Here is a 16,071-nt window from a genome sequence, read left to right on the forward strand (position 1 = left end):
CACAGATTGACAGACGGTGACAGCCACACACCCACAGAGAGCTCATCAGCATGGGAGATGACCACCATTTTGCTCGCTTTGTTTGCAGCGCAAATCTAATAATCAGTTATGAGCATGAAAGGTGCGGTGCGTGGTTTGTGTATGTGTGTCTGTCTAAAGGCCAGGGGTAAATCTAACGATTTGAGTAACAGCTGGGACCGATCTCGGTCTGTCTGTCAGCCTGCTTGCCTGCCTGCTGAGGCCCCCGTTTCTGCCAGATTTATGTGTTATGATACTGACTCATATTTCTAAACCCCATTTTCCCTACTGTGCAATCACAGCGTGTTGTTAATGTGGTTTCTCATCACAATTTATGGTTGTGTTATGGCATAGAGCTAGTATTGTCTCTTTGGTAACCCTGGGGGAATGTAAGATACAATGGAGGTAGCAGGCAACTTGGTGACGTCAGAGAAATACAAAGCGAACGTGTACGCCCTGTGCGTTAAATGGATTTAATGCATGTCCTTTCTCCTGTGTGAAGAAGCCAATGTTGATGCTTTTTTCCCTTTGAAGTCTTAGCAACATGATGAATGTTTACAGTTTTCTTTTTATAGATACAGCTTTTATGGAGATGGTTGGTGCTTAACATATTACAAGCTTGTTTAATTCACTGGGTAGAAAAGAGAGGGACCCTGAATCAGATTCGAAACCATAAAGGATACACCGTAAAATCCTCAGTGTTCATTTATTTTTTTAAATAAGACACTCAGGATTTTGCAGTGTAGCTTACAGACAGGAAAAATGGGGGATAGAAATAGGGATGTGATATTAGATTTAGATGGGACATGGAGGATGAGAACGGGTGAGAGATGCAGAAACAAGAAATGGAGAGTGAGATGCAGAGCTTAATGAAAGGTGCGCAGGGAAGGGTTGGTTGATGGTAGAGTAGGATGATGAAGGGAGAAAGGCGGAAATACTTGCAAAGTAAGAGGGAAAGGAAGTTTATAGATGAGGAATGCTGCCTGCAGGAGTCAGATGATGATATTGGGGAGGGGAAAGGTTGAGAGCGAGAGCAGGGCTGAGAGTTAGTTAGAGAGACAAACATCTGTTCATGGTCCTCCCGGACATAAGGAAAATCAACACAGAGTGGTTCAGTTCAGAGCACCATTATTCATCTAATTCTTGACATGCTCTGTGCTATAATTCAGAGACTAATAAAGCTCTAAAGTTGCTGCGCCCTTGCCAAAATTCTAAAATCAGGGTGGTGGAAGAGAGCACATATGCTCTCTTCCAGGCGTCAACTTTGGGAGTGCCTGAGGGCTTGGGCACCCACTGAAAAAATAATAAGCCAAATGGCACCCACTGAGATTAAGGCTGAATATCCCCTCCCCTGGTCATTTTGTCACGTAATCAAGGGCTGAAGATCCCCTCCCCCTGGTCATTTTGTCACGTAGGCACACACCTTTACGGGGGGGTTACCTTTTAGGGTGATTGGGCCACTGGGGGGGTTGGCGAACAGGTATTCATTCAAATGCTAATAAGGTGGCTTTTGTTCTGCTGCCAGGTAGAGAGTATACATGTTGCATTGCAGTACAGTAGGCTTTATTTTGACTACTATGATGAAGCCACCTCCTGGAGGTAGCATGGACTGGACGAATCTTCCAGCCAAGAAGAGATTCTTGCTACAATTCGGCGCCGCCGCCGCCAAGACCCCGCTCCCAGTGTCCGCCGCCGCGGCCACACCGACTCCGGCGCCCGCTGAGATCACGATGCCCGCCGCCGACAACGTAGCTGCCGAGGCGGACAGCACTGTCAGCGCCAACACAACGGCTCTTTTAAGAGCTAATAATTAGGTGTCGTCAGCAGAAGCCAGCAGTCCGGGGGCGCAAATATCAACCCATCTGGAAAGCGACATTTACCTGGATCACGTACAACTCTACTAAAGACAGTGTTTTGTAGCCTTTGCTCTAAAGCTGTGGAGCTGGGTGCTCCACTACCATCGACATCAGCACGCAAACAAGATACATTGAAGGGTTTTCGCGTTTTCGCGAAACAATGTAATGTGTTCCGTTGTGAACTGGAAGCGCACTGTGTTCTAGTACCAAACGGAAGAAGAAACAAGCCCCGCGGGGCTGGGTAGCACCCACTGACGTTTTAAGAACCTCCCGCCCCTATGTATACAATATTACATTGGATTTTAGCCAAGAGTGTCTGAATTTGTGTAGCAAAGCCTAATTGGGGCTAAATCTGAGCCTGTAGGTTCATTGCTGTCTAACTGCATTCGGAGTGTGGATTAAACCGAAACTACTAGCCAATCACAGCGCCAAAACGCTATTAAAAGGATTTGATTAAATCAAGTCGATCCACTGTTAATTGTTTGAACAGCAACTGTTATTTTTAATTTGTGCAAGGACCAACTGCTTTATAGTCCAGTGGTTCCAAACTTTTTCAGGGGAACCAAGCAGAGGATATTCAGGTCATATTCACTTTAGCTGCCAGAATTATGTTTTTGGCAGTAGGCCTATTTTTGTTATTTCTTATTTTCTATTTTGCTATTTGGTTTGTTGGTCATCTATGTATTTGTTGCGGAGTTTAATTTCGTCATTTCCGGTCTTATGACCATATATGGTGTCAAGTTATCATGCCTGACGAGCCTTGTAGGCTTCCGTCTGAAGTGGGCAGACGGAGGTTTGTTTGACAACAGCGTGTCACCATGTTAAGGTTCGTTTCTGTGTCAAGATTTAAGTTGTATTGTATTTGGTTATGAGTCTAATTTATCAATTGTGTTTCTTTTCAGTCTGGGTTGCTTTTGATGTTATTGTGGGTTCCCTCCTTCATTCCCTTTGATCCCTATGTGCAGCCAGTGAGGTGAATATTTGTTTGTGTATTTTCTTATGTTTATGTGCTTTATGCTTCATTTATTGTTCTGAATCTGATTACTGTTTGTTTCCATTTGTCAGTTTTTACGTTGGCTTTGGAGAAAGAAAGTTGCTCGAAATAAAGCCACCAGTACAAAGAAACAGCTGACTCGTTTTTAAGACATCACTGGGAGTGACATTCACACCACTCTACGCTTCGTTTTGCAGGTGTGAATAATCTTAGAGCCTTCACACCTGCGCACCAAAGAACCGCATTTTACTCCGCCAAAAAACGAGGGTTTCACTTCGCTTCAAAACGCAGCAGAGTGCGGATCACTGAACATAGGGAGTGAATGTACCATTGTGTGATGAAGAAGTGGGGTTATTATTTGGCACACGAGAAGGAAGGAGAAGGCATTATTACGCAGCGACGCATAAGGATGTCACACCGTCACACGTGGTCTAATGAAGAGATAGAAGCCCTTATTGCAATATGGCCAGACCATCATAAGCTTATGCTGAAGGTTAAACACACGAACAATGCAGTGTACTGTACAGGATATATAGCAAGCGAATGGACTGGAGGCGATTGGGTTCCATACGTGTTTGCGCTTATAGTAGGCTACAGACCTGGACCGGGAATCCTGATGGGCGGCTCCGCTGATCTGGAGTCAGATAAAAGTGGTATGTGTGTTTGTGTAGGCTTAGGCTACTCCTATTAACCTACCAGGTTTATTTCATGTACGGCTTTAGTAGGCTATCTGCTACTTCATAAAACAAGTTGGTAAAATTGTAGACATATGTACGCACGCGCGCGCGCACACATACACGCGCGCGCGCGTCCAGTACCGATACGATACACTGTCATGTCACTGCAACCACGTTACCATCACGTTACGTCCTAAAGTCCTAACTATTACTCAAAGTAGGACTATATATATTTTTTTAACATAACTGTAGTTTATGAATTGAACACATTGATAAAGGTCCCTGCTGCGTTTCCAATTGCTGCGGATGACAGCGTAGTGTGAACTTTGTGAAGGCAAACGCAGCAAATTAAATATGCAGAATAGCTGAACTTCTCAGCCCATTCGCATCGAGTCTACCATCAATAGTAGGGGAGCCTATCAATCAGATTCTGATGCCCGTGATTTTGGAATGTTAATTTTTGGAAACAGGTATATCTTGATTCTTGGGGTTACCAGAATGCCAAAAAAACATGTCTCCAATTTTTTCTGTTGAGTTTAGCATGTGCAATTAGCATAATTGGCTAATAAATTGTCAAAAACGGAAATGGCAAGAACTTTGCTTCTAGGTAACTTATAAAGGTGATCTAAGAGTTTAAGTCCATGTTTGTGATGTTCAGAAATTCATCTGTTACCATTGTGAAGTCATACAACCTTTCCTAATTAGCATAATTGCCATCAATTATGCAAAAACGAGGTGAACATCAGCAAATTGCTGCATGTTTTACTTTTAGTCAACTTTGAAAGCTTCCCACAGACTCTAAGTGTATGTTTACAACTCCAGGAATTATTATCATCTTATAAATAAATCATGCAACCTTTTGTCTATGTAATAATTATGTAATAATCACACCAAAACCAGAAATGGCCATATTTCTTTGCTTTACGTTAATTAATACTCATGATCTTATAGACAGTGTAAGTCTGTTTGCATGTCTAGAAAATATTCTCTTTCCATAAGGATATGCAACCTCCTTATTAGTGTAATTTGCATATATATATATATCCCTCATATAAATCCAGTAAGACGCCTGAGGGCAAGAAGCGACCTCGCACTATAAGGGCTGCATGGCGAGCGCTGGTGCTTTGGAATGGGGGGGGATCAGATCAACATATCCGCCTGGGTGATGGCAGACTGCTGGGCAAGCGCTGGTGCTTTGGCATGGGGGGGTTAGATCAACATATGGAGTGAATTATGTACTGGCCATATATGGAGCGTGTCTTGAGTGTACAGGGTTTGATGAGGTCAGATCAACATATGGAATGTCAGAACAGGTCAGCTCCACATATAGAGATCTAAGGGTGGCAGTGTATTGAGTGTACAGGGTCTGATGAGGGCCCAGGTTGGGCCGGACCTTAATTTTCGGGCCTGTTGAGAACTCCGTCTAGAGGGGGTGCATACTTAGTTTAGACTAGTCATTGGTAAGGTTGGGATTCGGAACGGGGTCCATTTCAGACCCGGTTCCGACATTGCGGATCCGGAGCCCGTTCCATCGTTTTTGTATTAATGGTTCCCCAAACAGTTCTCATCAGTCGTCATTTAGCTCCGCTGTGTCTGTGCATGCATGCAAGCAGAGCCAAGTTACTGGGGTGACTTCTACTACTTGACATGAGTGAGTAGATTAATCTTGTGACTCGTGTAGGCGTATTGATTTTGAGATGTTTCCTCAATGTGGATGTGCAACTGGTGCAAGTTGCAACAACCTTTGCAGGAAACTATGGCATCGCATAGTTGTGGTTAACAGAGAGGGTGGTTAACAGAGAGGGAAATGACTCTGAGGCTGAGCACACAAAGTGCAATAAATGTGATGCCATAGTTTCCTGCAAAGGTTGTTGCAACTTGCACCATGCAGTTGCACGTCCACATTGAGGAAACATCTCAAAATCAATCAACTATAGAGCCATGAATTAAATAAAAATCTATTTGTCTGCACTTATTTTTACAACTTATAAGCAACTCAACTGCTTTTGATTTGGCACTAATTTAATCGTGCAACTGTTGAGAGCCCAGCCTTTAGGTGCATATATACCTCCATACATTGATTACTTTATAAACAGTTTGCAGAAAAAAGCACAGGGACGTAGCCTACAGTTCAATACAAGGTCTGCTAAGAGGATTTTATAACCCAAGAAAGCACTATGGCTTGTTTCCATTAGGGTAACTGGGGTCCTTCATATTAAATTAATCTGAAGACACAACATTTGTCACCACAACAATATCATTATTGCAATGTGTACTGTATATTTAATATACAGTACAAATTGCAACAATGATATTGTCGTGGTGGCTAGCTGGTGGTGGTGAAGTTTAAATAATAGTGCCATCTCATAATTGTAAAGTGCAAATACAATAATTGAATTTGTATTTATTAAGTACTTGGTTAGGTTAGTTATAATATAAGCATAATATATGTCAGCAAAAAAGGGTGAAAAAATAATATTAGGAACCGTTAAGGGAACCTTTAGGAACCGGAACCGTTAAAATCCTAACAAATCCCAACCCTAGTCATTGGTTAGACATGGGTTAAGGTTAGGTTTAGGTGTGCTGCCCCGTGGAAGGTTAGGGTTAGGGTGAGGGTTTGAGATAGGTTGTAGTTGTAGGACTAATGACTTGTCTAACCAATGACTAGTCTAAACCAAGTACTGTCTAAACTAAGGAGTAAGTACTGCACCCGTCTAGAGTTTAAATGGACAGGTATCAGTCAAAAGGGAGACATCAAAGAGGAAGGATGGATGGGGAAGGATCAACATAATGTCCGGAATGTCAGAACAGGTCAGCTCCATATATGGAGATCTAAGGGTTTGAGGTCAGATGTACAGTTGCTTGCCAATATTGATGACATCAGACGCCATGGAACCCTGGTAAGGCTGAAGTCCTCGTTTTACCAAGTGCCTACACTACTGGCTCCAGCGATGATACGTTTTTTGTTCCCCACACCGGTGATGAAATAGATGTCCTTGCACAGCTGATGGTACCGTCGGATTGTAAAAACAAAGACATCAGTGTCAGGGGACTCAATGTAGAGCCCCTACCACTTAGGGGCCCGGGGCTTGCCACCCTGGTGTCGGTCAAATACTGCATGGATCTCACTATGTTCTTTGGTCTCCCTGTCCAGTGTGGCTATGAAGTGGTCAGGCAGGGGACAACTGTCAAAAAAGATTGAAGCATTTGTTTGCCAGCTGTACGAGCCCGGTATAAATCCTGTGGGTTTTGGTGAGCTCAAACAATTATAAGCAGAGAAGCTGCCACCTACACAAGCAGCATTAAATCAAGCCATTGCCCTCTCACATCATCAGGCAATGGTATGGGATCAGGACCATGTACCTAACCCACAGATGCCACCAGCAACTGAATATGGATGGGACGCATCGCTGAGGGAGCTCAACTGCTGCCAGTCACAACACAGGATACCCACGCCCCAGCCACCATTACCCAACTGATCAAATGTGTCTGCAAGAAATCCCAGTGCATATCACATTATTCTTGTCGATCTCAATTTTTTAACTGCTCTGAGATGTGCATGTGTAGGGCAGATGATTAGAGGTGTGTGGTAATGTAAACAACAAAGGTAATAGTCTAATAGAGCATGCACCTCGTCCTCCACTCTAGCCCATGGTGCTGGACAATTGGCAGTACAAGAGGAAGAAATAGAGTCCGCAACACTGGTATGAAAAACTCGGCTCCACTGGTTTATTGATTCAACATTTCTGTAAATATTAGAATAAACAACGTGATAATTCTGTGACCATTTCTCATATTGTTTGTTATTTTATATGACTGATTTCCTTTATTAGCTTAATTTATATATATATAGCTTAATTTGTATATATATATATATATATATATATATATATGCAAATTAAGCTAATAAAGGAAATAAGGAAAGGTTGCATATCCTAGTTATGGAAAGAGAATATTTTCTAGACATGCAAACAGACTTACACTGTCCGTAAGATGACATTTATTTTTTTGGTGTGATTGTTACATAATTATTACGTAGACAAAGGGTTGCATGATTTATTCATAGGATGATAATTATTCCTGAAGTTGTAAACATACACTTAGAGACTGTGAGAAGCTTTCAAAGTTCACTAAAAGTAACAAAAATGCCGCAATTTGCTGATTTTCACCTCGTTTTTGCATAGTTTATGCTAATTCTGCTAATTGGGAAAGGTTGTATGACTTCAATATGGTAACAGATGAATTGCTGGACATCACAAACATGGACTTAGACTCTTAGATCACTTTTATAAGTTATCTAGAAGCAAAGTTATTGCCATTTCCTGTTTTTGGCAATTAATTAGCTAATTATGCTAATTAAACATGCTAAACCTGACATAAAAAATTGGAGACATGTTTTTTTGGCATTCTGGTAACTCCAAGAATCAAGATATGCATGTCTCCAAAAATTAACATTCCAAAATCACGGAAATTGATAGGCTCCCCTACTACAAGTATATTAGGTGTGAATGTGACCTCAGATGATAGGTCTGTCTTCACACGTAGAACTGGGCTGGTAGCCTGGCTAATAAGCCAGACTAATATCACACTGGTAGGCAATTTTTTTTTGCCAAAGGCTGATTCGGTCTGGTTTATTAACCAGGCTACTGGGCTGGCACAATCAGTACACAGCTGCAGGGGATATTGGTAATCAGCACAGGTGCATTATGCTGTTCCAGTGTTCCTAATCAGTAGCTGTTCTTTCACATAAGACTAGTAGGCCTACTATACTTATTCAGAACCAGGCCTGGACCGGGCTGACCAATGAATTTGGTGGTCAAAATGTTTAAATATTTAAATATTGAAATATGCAAACAAATATTTCGCAACCCAATTAGCCCTTCACTACATCCCACCCAAAAAAGCAACTGTCCAATGCCAATCCAAATAGTTTATCAAATGTTGCTATGCAGTCAAGCGTTTGCCACCAATTTGAATGGCTGTGTTGAACATACTAGACCGGTACGTGCCCGTCGGCAGAGGCGTCTGGGAGAAATGCGAGGCCCAACGCGCGCACATTTTTTTTTTAAATTAATTAATATTTACTTTTGCCTTCACTTTCCTACAAATATTATGCCAGGTTCTCATCTTCTCCAATGAGTAAGAAATTTACATGCACTGCCCAATTTAGCAGCTTAACAGTGTGAATGCAGAGATTGTGCAGGTCCACATTATGTTATTTTATTTGTTGTAAAGAAGCTATAGTTAACATGACATGAGTCATGTCAAGCAAGCTGTCACAGGAGGGGTCTCTGGGGCTGACACTGTCTGATGATCTATATGAGCAATTTAACATGTCTGTATTACTCTACAACGAATACCGATGGAACACAAACCTGTTGCCCTGATCATAACTGATATAATCAGAAACCATGCACCACCCAACCAGTCTGCCCTGCAGCGCAGCTCAAACTAGAAAAAGTGCCCTTCTGGGCACAGGTCTCCACCAGGAGGATAGGACTGTGTGAGATGTTTGGCAAAATGTTTAGGAGTAATATAAACAAACAAATTGCGCATACAGTGCGCATACATAAGTTGTATACAGATTGATGCAGCGAAAAATAGGAATTGGTCTGTTATAGCGCCAATAACAGTCGTCCTCGGCCTAATGGAAATGTGCGTGTATAATTTCACGGAAATTGCACACTGTTTGTGATTTGTGGCATTTTGTTCGAAACGGACCAATCATGTGAGCTTTGGAAGCCAATGTTAGCCAATCAGGATGGAAGATGGGACATGGTGCAGATCCGTGTTGATCACATGACTATGGAGATAGTGTATACTGAATTGTGTGATGTATGGATAAAATGTGTACGAGTTATGCAATGTGTTTTGCATAAATCGGCCTCATGGTGGCGCTATAACAGGCCGTTGTAGAATATTTGGGGCAGAGGTTCGTTGTTGACATCCAGGGAGTGTGTATGCAAAGTTTGGCATGGATCGGGCCAACGGTGGCGGAGATTAGCTGGTAACGGATGGACGGAAGGAAGGAAGGAAGGAAGGAAGGACACACACGGACTGAGTGCAAAACATACTCTCTCCCCATGCCTTCGTCCTGGTGGAGACAATTACTGGTTATAAAAGTAAAATGAACAGCTGCTTGTGTTGCTGTTATTTGTTAGAAATATTAATTATCACATTTGCTTGATTGCCTGCAGACAGTTTGTGATCGATCAAAATTCAATTAGAAAATTGTGAAATCATGACACTGACTGACTGGACTGACCGAGAGACTGAAAGAGAGAGAGACGAGAGAGAGAGAGAGGTCGTCGGTCCATGCGTGACATGACAGCATACCTTTTCACTTCACTCGAGTGATGAGTCGTTTTGTTTGTGAGCGGAGCAGCTGTGCACTCAACTAGCCTACATGTGTTTGGTTTCCATTGTGTGTATAATTCGACTGCGTTGTGTGGTGGCGCGGCCGATCTACAAGCTCACAACGTGTCGCGCTGCGACGCATTGTGAGCTTGTAGATCTGCTCTAATTATAGTTAGATACACAGCTTAATGGGGAAAGTTACACGACTGACCCACCCAGGTGATGGCAATAATACTAATGACCGTAGTCTTAGGCAACATGAAAATTCCTGTCGGGTGGTCGTTAAAAGTTAATTTCTCCCTCTGTCATTTCCTCGTATTTCTTAATATTAAATATTGTCATGCAGATTTGTCCAGTGCATAGCCTATACTGCAGGCCTGGTTGACTAGATTTAGAAGACATTTTGATGCTCTTTCCACTGAAATGATCGATATTTCTATGGAGAAATCCCGTCATTTAACATGCAGAAGGACAGCTTGCCCTGTCTCCTCACTGCTAACGTGCCTATTGGACAAGGACGGGTTGGGGAGGTACTTAGCGAAGGGCTATAATTGAAACCTCTCGCGATCCACCCGTGGGTCGCGACCCAGTCTTTGGGAAATAGTGGTGTCCCTTCCATCAGAAGGAGTCATCTGCATGAGCTGCACCATCCATGCAAGTGCCTCTCCTAAAACAGGATAAGATTGTTCCTTTCTCACCATCTTCAATATACACACACTTTCACATGATTACCACTTTAACAGATATTTTTTTACAGCCTAGGTTAAGAAAGGTAAAAGTCTTAACCTAGTAATTTACCTCCCCCATACTTCGTATTCTCCATTGACATTATATCACTGATGATGTTTTTAATTACAGTGCTCCAAATTGAAGAAAGTATTAATAAAGATGTGTGCACGTTCTAGACCAGGGGTTCTCAACGTTTTTGGCTGGGGACCCCCGAAAATGCTTTGGCCATGTCTCTCAGGGAAGCCGATGCTTACAATTTCCCAAACACATTGAGAATTTCTGCTTCTTTCTCATTCCCGCGGGCCGACAAAAAACGTTCCGGTACAGCCGAATCGCCATTCGGCTCTGCTAAACTCTGGTTTATATATATAGACATATGAACGGTTAGATGGATGCTGTCTGAGTTATGCCAGGGATACAGTGCATTTGGTGTGACAGACAGACAGACAGACACTGATTCCGTGAATTAGATAGTCATGTGTTTGTTTTTTACCAGGTTGGCATGTGAACTAATCAAACATTTATATTTTACAATTTTTTGATATCCTACAGATTTTCCACAGTATATCTACAGGTATAGTCATGTGATAAAGATATATTCCATCCTGATTGGCGACTTGCGAACATTGCTGGCCCGCAATACCTGTGCTCAGAGGAGAACGTTTTCTAGTTCTATGTGATTTGCCTCTTCTCTATACCGCAAAGGGTGTGTTGAACCAAAACAAAGCAACAACATAATGTATTGTGTGAAAAGCTACTTACATTATGACAGGAGTGTGGGGACGAGCCATATGCATCTTAATTAAGTGTGTGTGTGTGTGTGTGTGTGTGTGTGTGTGTGTGTGTGTGTGTGTGTGTGTGTGTGTGTGTGTGTGTGTGTGTGTGTGTGTGTGTGTGTGTGTGGGGGGGGTGGGGGGGGGGAGAGAGAGAGAGAGTGAGTATTCACACACATGTAACTTTGTGAATGGAAAGTGCGTGCGTCTATGTGTGCAATGCTCCTGTGTGCTAGTTGAAATCCGCCTTCATTGTACCTTAGGTATAACATTACGTGCCTGACCCATTATGTTTAAGGGTATTGATTTTCATCAAGACTGCAGACTGGGTACAACTTACAAGCTGTATCTTGACTGGGCTAGTGAACAGTGTGCCATAAGCATTGTGCCACCAATTTACAGGGCCTTGCTTGGTGTTTTGTCGCATTATAATGCTGCAGAGACTGTACAACATCACCTGTATGAGAGACAATGATACACTGATTGAGTGTATCATTGATATCACCCATTGTACAACATTGCCAGTTCTCAGATGTGAAATCAGAGAAGGCATGTTAAAACAAATGTATTTTAGCAATCTACTGTCCACGTAAATCCTTGCATCTGCCAACTCAGAATATTGTCATTTTCCAAACAGGCTCTCATATGTTTTTACTGTGTAATTTCCTTTCATTCAAATGTGCCATGCTAGATTTATAAAGCTAAATTCATTATTTCCACCTTTTAGGCAGATTTCTCTGTTCATGAGTCTGTGTGAGATCCATTCACACTCTACTGACAGTAGCTGATTGATGTATAATTAATGATTATTCTCTTTCTTTTCAGGTTTCATCCATACTTGCGGAGGCACTTTAAAAGGGAGGAATGGGACAATAGAGAGCCCAGGGTTTCCATATGGATATCCAAATGGAGCGAACTGTACCTGGGTGATTGTAGCTGAAGAGAGGAACAGGATTCATATAGTTTTTCAATCTTTTGCTGTGGAGGAGGAATATGACTTTTTATCTTTGTATGATGGGCACCCACACCCAGCCAACTTCAGGACAAGGTAAGGAAGAGCACCGCTTCTATGCACTTTGAAGGCTTTAATTGAATGCTGGGAGGCAGTGAGAGAGGGATCTGAAAGTTCATATCTTTTATGTACACACAACAATGAATGCTTGTTCCTGTCAGTGAATTGTCAGGCAGTCAGCAGTAGTATGAATGTGATGTAGCCTAGTGTATATATATGAGATTTTTCTGCATGAAATCATGAACAATGAAAGAAGAGGTTTCTGTGCGTGCGTGCGTGCGTGCGCGCGTGCGCACAGGGATGTCCACCACCACGTCTTATTCTAGCTTTAGGTTTCACATTAAAGAAATGCACCTGGACTATTATTAGCAAAAAGAGTAGGAATGATATATCTAAGATGACACACTTTAATGTTTTCCAGCTATTTATGCAACAGCAATGCTAGTTTACACACAGTGGTCCTCATTCACAACAGGGTTTACGCTCATAAAGTGACGTTACGTGAGCGGGGCGTGAGCGGACAGTCATTTACGTGGATTCCCACATTACGTGGGAATTCATGAACTTGAACGTGAACTTGACACTGACGTTGTTTGTTCGGAAATTCCGCTAAAAGCTGCGCCAGCTCTCATGGTCGTGTACGGCTTGCGTAGATTTATTAAGAAGGCTTTAGTCTTCATGCTGAATCAATTAAAAGTCCCCAAACCTCAGATAAAATATGTAGGCATGTGTCTGTCCCATTGGTCAGCACATAAAAAAATTATAGCCTATATAAAAGCCAAGTATCACTTGTATGCCTATATGCATGCATTCTAGAGGCAAGTTAGCCTAGAGTCCCATACAGAAACTGCCCCCGAGCCCGACACCTTTTTATTTATTTATTAGGATATTTCTAGCATGCGCGATTGGGGCTGCTCACTCGGCAGCCTTCTACTTGCAGTAGGCCTGCAACGCGTTGTGAGCTTGTAGATCGGCTCTCGCAGACTCGCGCTGCATGTTAAAAAACAAACTCACAATTATAATAAGAACATACACTTATCTGCATTCTGCACTGTACGAATCCAACGTGTAGTAATGTCTGCAGTATAGGCCTATTTAAATTGTTTCGTTATGGAGCTCCTTTGAGTCAGTCTGACTGTCGGTGTGTGTGGGGAGGGGGGGGGGGGGGGAATTAGCCCTATATAAAAAATAGAAGACCACATTAGCCTATTTGAATGAATGGCATCAGCGTGTTTGAAAGTCGGCCAGTCATATCATAGTTTTAAGCCAGCTCACCTCCACTCGCGCTTGTTCACAAACATGACGGACGGACAGACAGACAAGAAAGGCTGTTGATGATGATTATTATTACCACTGTAACTCGCTGATCATCATGTTGACAGAGACTCAGCCAAGTTTCACGTAGGCCTACAGTAAATGCCTTTGCTGCAAGCACCTATCTGCCTCCATTTGCGTCGTGGGGGGGGGGGGGGGGGAATTAGCCCTATATAAAAAATAGAAGACCACATTAGCCTATTTGAATGAATGGCATCAGCGTGTTTGAAAGTCGGCCAGTCATATCATAGTTTTAAGCCAGCTCACCTCCACTCGCGCTTGTTCACAAACATGACGGACAGACAGACAAGAAAGGCTGTTGATGATGATTATTATTACCACTGTAACTCGCTGATCATCATGTTGACAGAGACTCAGCCAAGTTTCACGTAGGCCTACAGTAAATGCCTTTGCTGCAAGCACCTATCTGCCTCCATTTGCGTCGTGGTATTAATTTATAATATGTATATTGATCACATGCGGACGCCACACAGAATAGCCAAGTTTCGTTTATAATTATATACATATAACTCGTGCTGTTTGCTTGAATATCTGTCCGTGCAGACCCGCCTGTCAAAATGAACTGCTCTACAAGCTCATCGCGGCTGTTGTATATAATTTAAAACTTGGGAATCCTCTGTGCAGTCTATGATGACGTATTTCGATATTTCCTGTTGCCTTATATGGTCGTGGATGTTCCCTCTAACCAGGCGACACCAGGCGAATCGCTTGGAAAAAATGCGGAAAGGATACACTCGGCGATACGCACAAATGAAGTGATTACACCTGGTTCCCTGAATAACACGGGACTTAACTGTAGCGTGATCGGACGGATTTTCCGCTATCGATACGCATGACCTTTACGCTTCCGTTACACTATGGCGTATTTCTCCTTTGTGAATGAGGACCAGTGACTCTACTGTAACTTCAGGTTACTTTAGTAACCTCAGTTAATTGAGTGATTTGAGAAGTAGAGTCACTATGGGGTCCAGCCACCAGGTGACACAGTCACACAGAACATTACATACACTCACAAACACTTTTATTGGATTGTGACTCAAGGTGAGTCATTCAAGTACACATACCACTTTTATCTGACTCCAGATCAGCAGAGCCGCCCGCCAGGTTTCCCGTTCCAGGTCATTCAACGTGAGGTCACTGACCCTTCCCTCCAGGTATATAACAGGGTCCCACCATGTGACGTTATTCCTACCAACCAGCTTTCTGCGTCTTGTTAAGCAGAACGGTAGTGGGAGTTACTCTCCTTCTCGAGTCTTTTAATTAACTGAGGTTACTAAAGTAACCCAAAGTTAATCAGAGCTCCTCTCCAAGGAGAGTCACTATGAGGAGCATACAACTCCCCTATAACTACCGCCAGCTGACAGGACCCGATCCGAGGTCTCCCTCTGTAGGGGACACACGCACACACTTAGCATGTACACAGCACGCACGCCACCCTGGAAGGGCGACAAGCATAAGGGCTAACCAGGCCATCGCCTTGATAGCTAAGAAACCCGAACTAGCTGGCATCCTCACCTTCGAAATGGGTTTCCCTTTCCACTGGGAACCACAGGGCTCCGTCCCACACTTCTCTGGCCAATCTGCCTTCGTGGGTAGCTCCCCACCCCGAGAGGCTGGCATCCGTGGTGACCACCTTCCTAGTCAGAGGTAGTCCCAGAGGGACCCCTTCTGTCAGGACACGCCCGTTCGAGCACCATTTCAGGGCCAGCGTGCAGTTCGGAGACACCTTCACGCGTCACCGTGTGAACTTGGTGGGCAGCCGCAGAGATTTCAGCCGCCACTGGAAAGGCCTCATATGCAGTCTGCCTAGGCTACCAAGGAAATGGCCGACGCCATGAGGCCGGCCACTGTAGGCATGTTCCAAGCGGGAGGGTGCGACCTGTCTTGAACAGTGCGACACATTTCAGTAGGTCGTTGACCCTGTCTGGGCTCAGTCGTCCCGAGTAGGAGGCCGAGTCCAGTGTGATGCCTATGAAGTTTGTCGACTGAGCGGGCTCATGTGGGACACCACCAGGGCCGTATTCCGTGTCGCCTCTTGCGCTGAGTCTGCGCACAGCAGCCAATCGTCGATGTAGCTTGCCACTCGGAGGCCCTGCCGCTGCAGAGGGGCTAGAGCGACCTCCGTACAGTGGACGAACACCCTGGGTCTCAGGGACATCCCGAAGGGGAGAACTGTGTACTTGGAAACCGAACCTCTATCTACGCACCTGTCCGGTGGGTAGATAGGGATGTGGAAATAGGCGTCTTTTAAGTCTGTGGACGTGAACCAATCGCCTGGGCGTATGGAATGTACCACAGACTTTGGCTGTCAGCATTTTTA

At 43.6% G+C, this 16,071-nt stretch overlaps 1 protein-coding gene across 1 annotated transcript in view; it reads left to right on the top strand.

The window, feature by feature from the left end:
- The window catches only part of LOC306924819 (CUB and sushi domain-containing protein 3-like), a gene marked incomplete at both ends in the record, with an annotated part of 337,974 nt that overhangs the window by 15,628 nt on the left and 306,275 nt on the right, over positions 1 to 16,071 (top strand). The window contains one exon of the mRNA XM_079503471.1: positions 12,230 to 12,452. Coding sequence (XP_079359597.1) covers positions 12,230 to 12,452 — 223 coding nt within the window. The remainder of the gene's footprint in view (positions 1 to 12,229; positions 12,453 to 16,071) is intronic.

The sequence above is a fragment of the Electrona antarctica genome (assembly GCF_951216825.1).
Source record: "Electrona antarctica genome assembly, chromosome: 6".
Classification (NCBI taxonomy): Eukaryota; Metazoa; Chordata; class Actinopteri; order Myctophiformes; family Myctophidae; genus Electrona; species Electrona antarctica.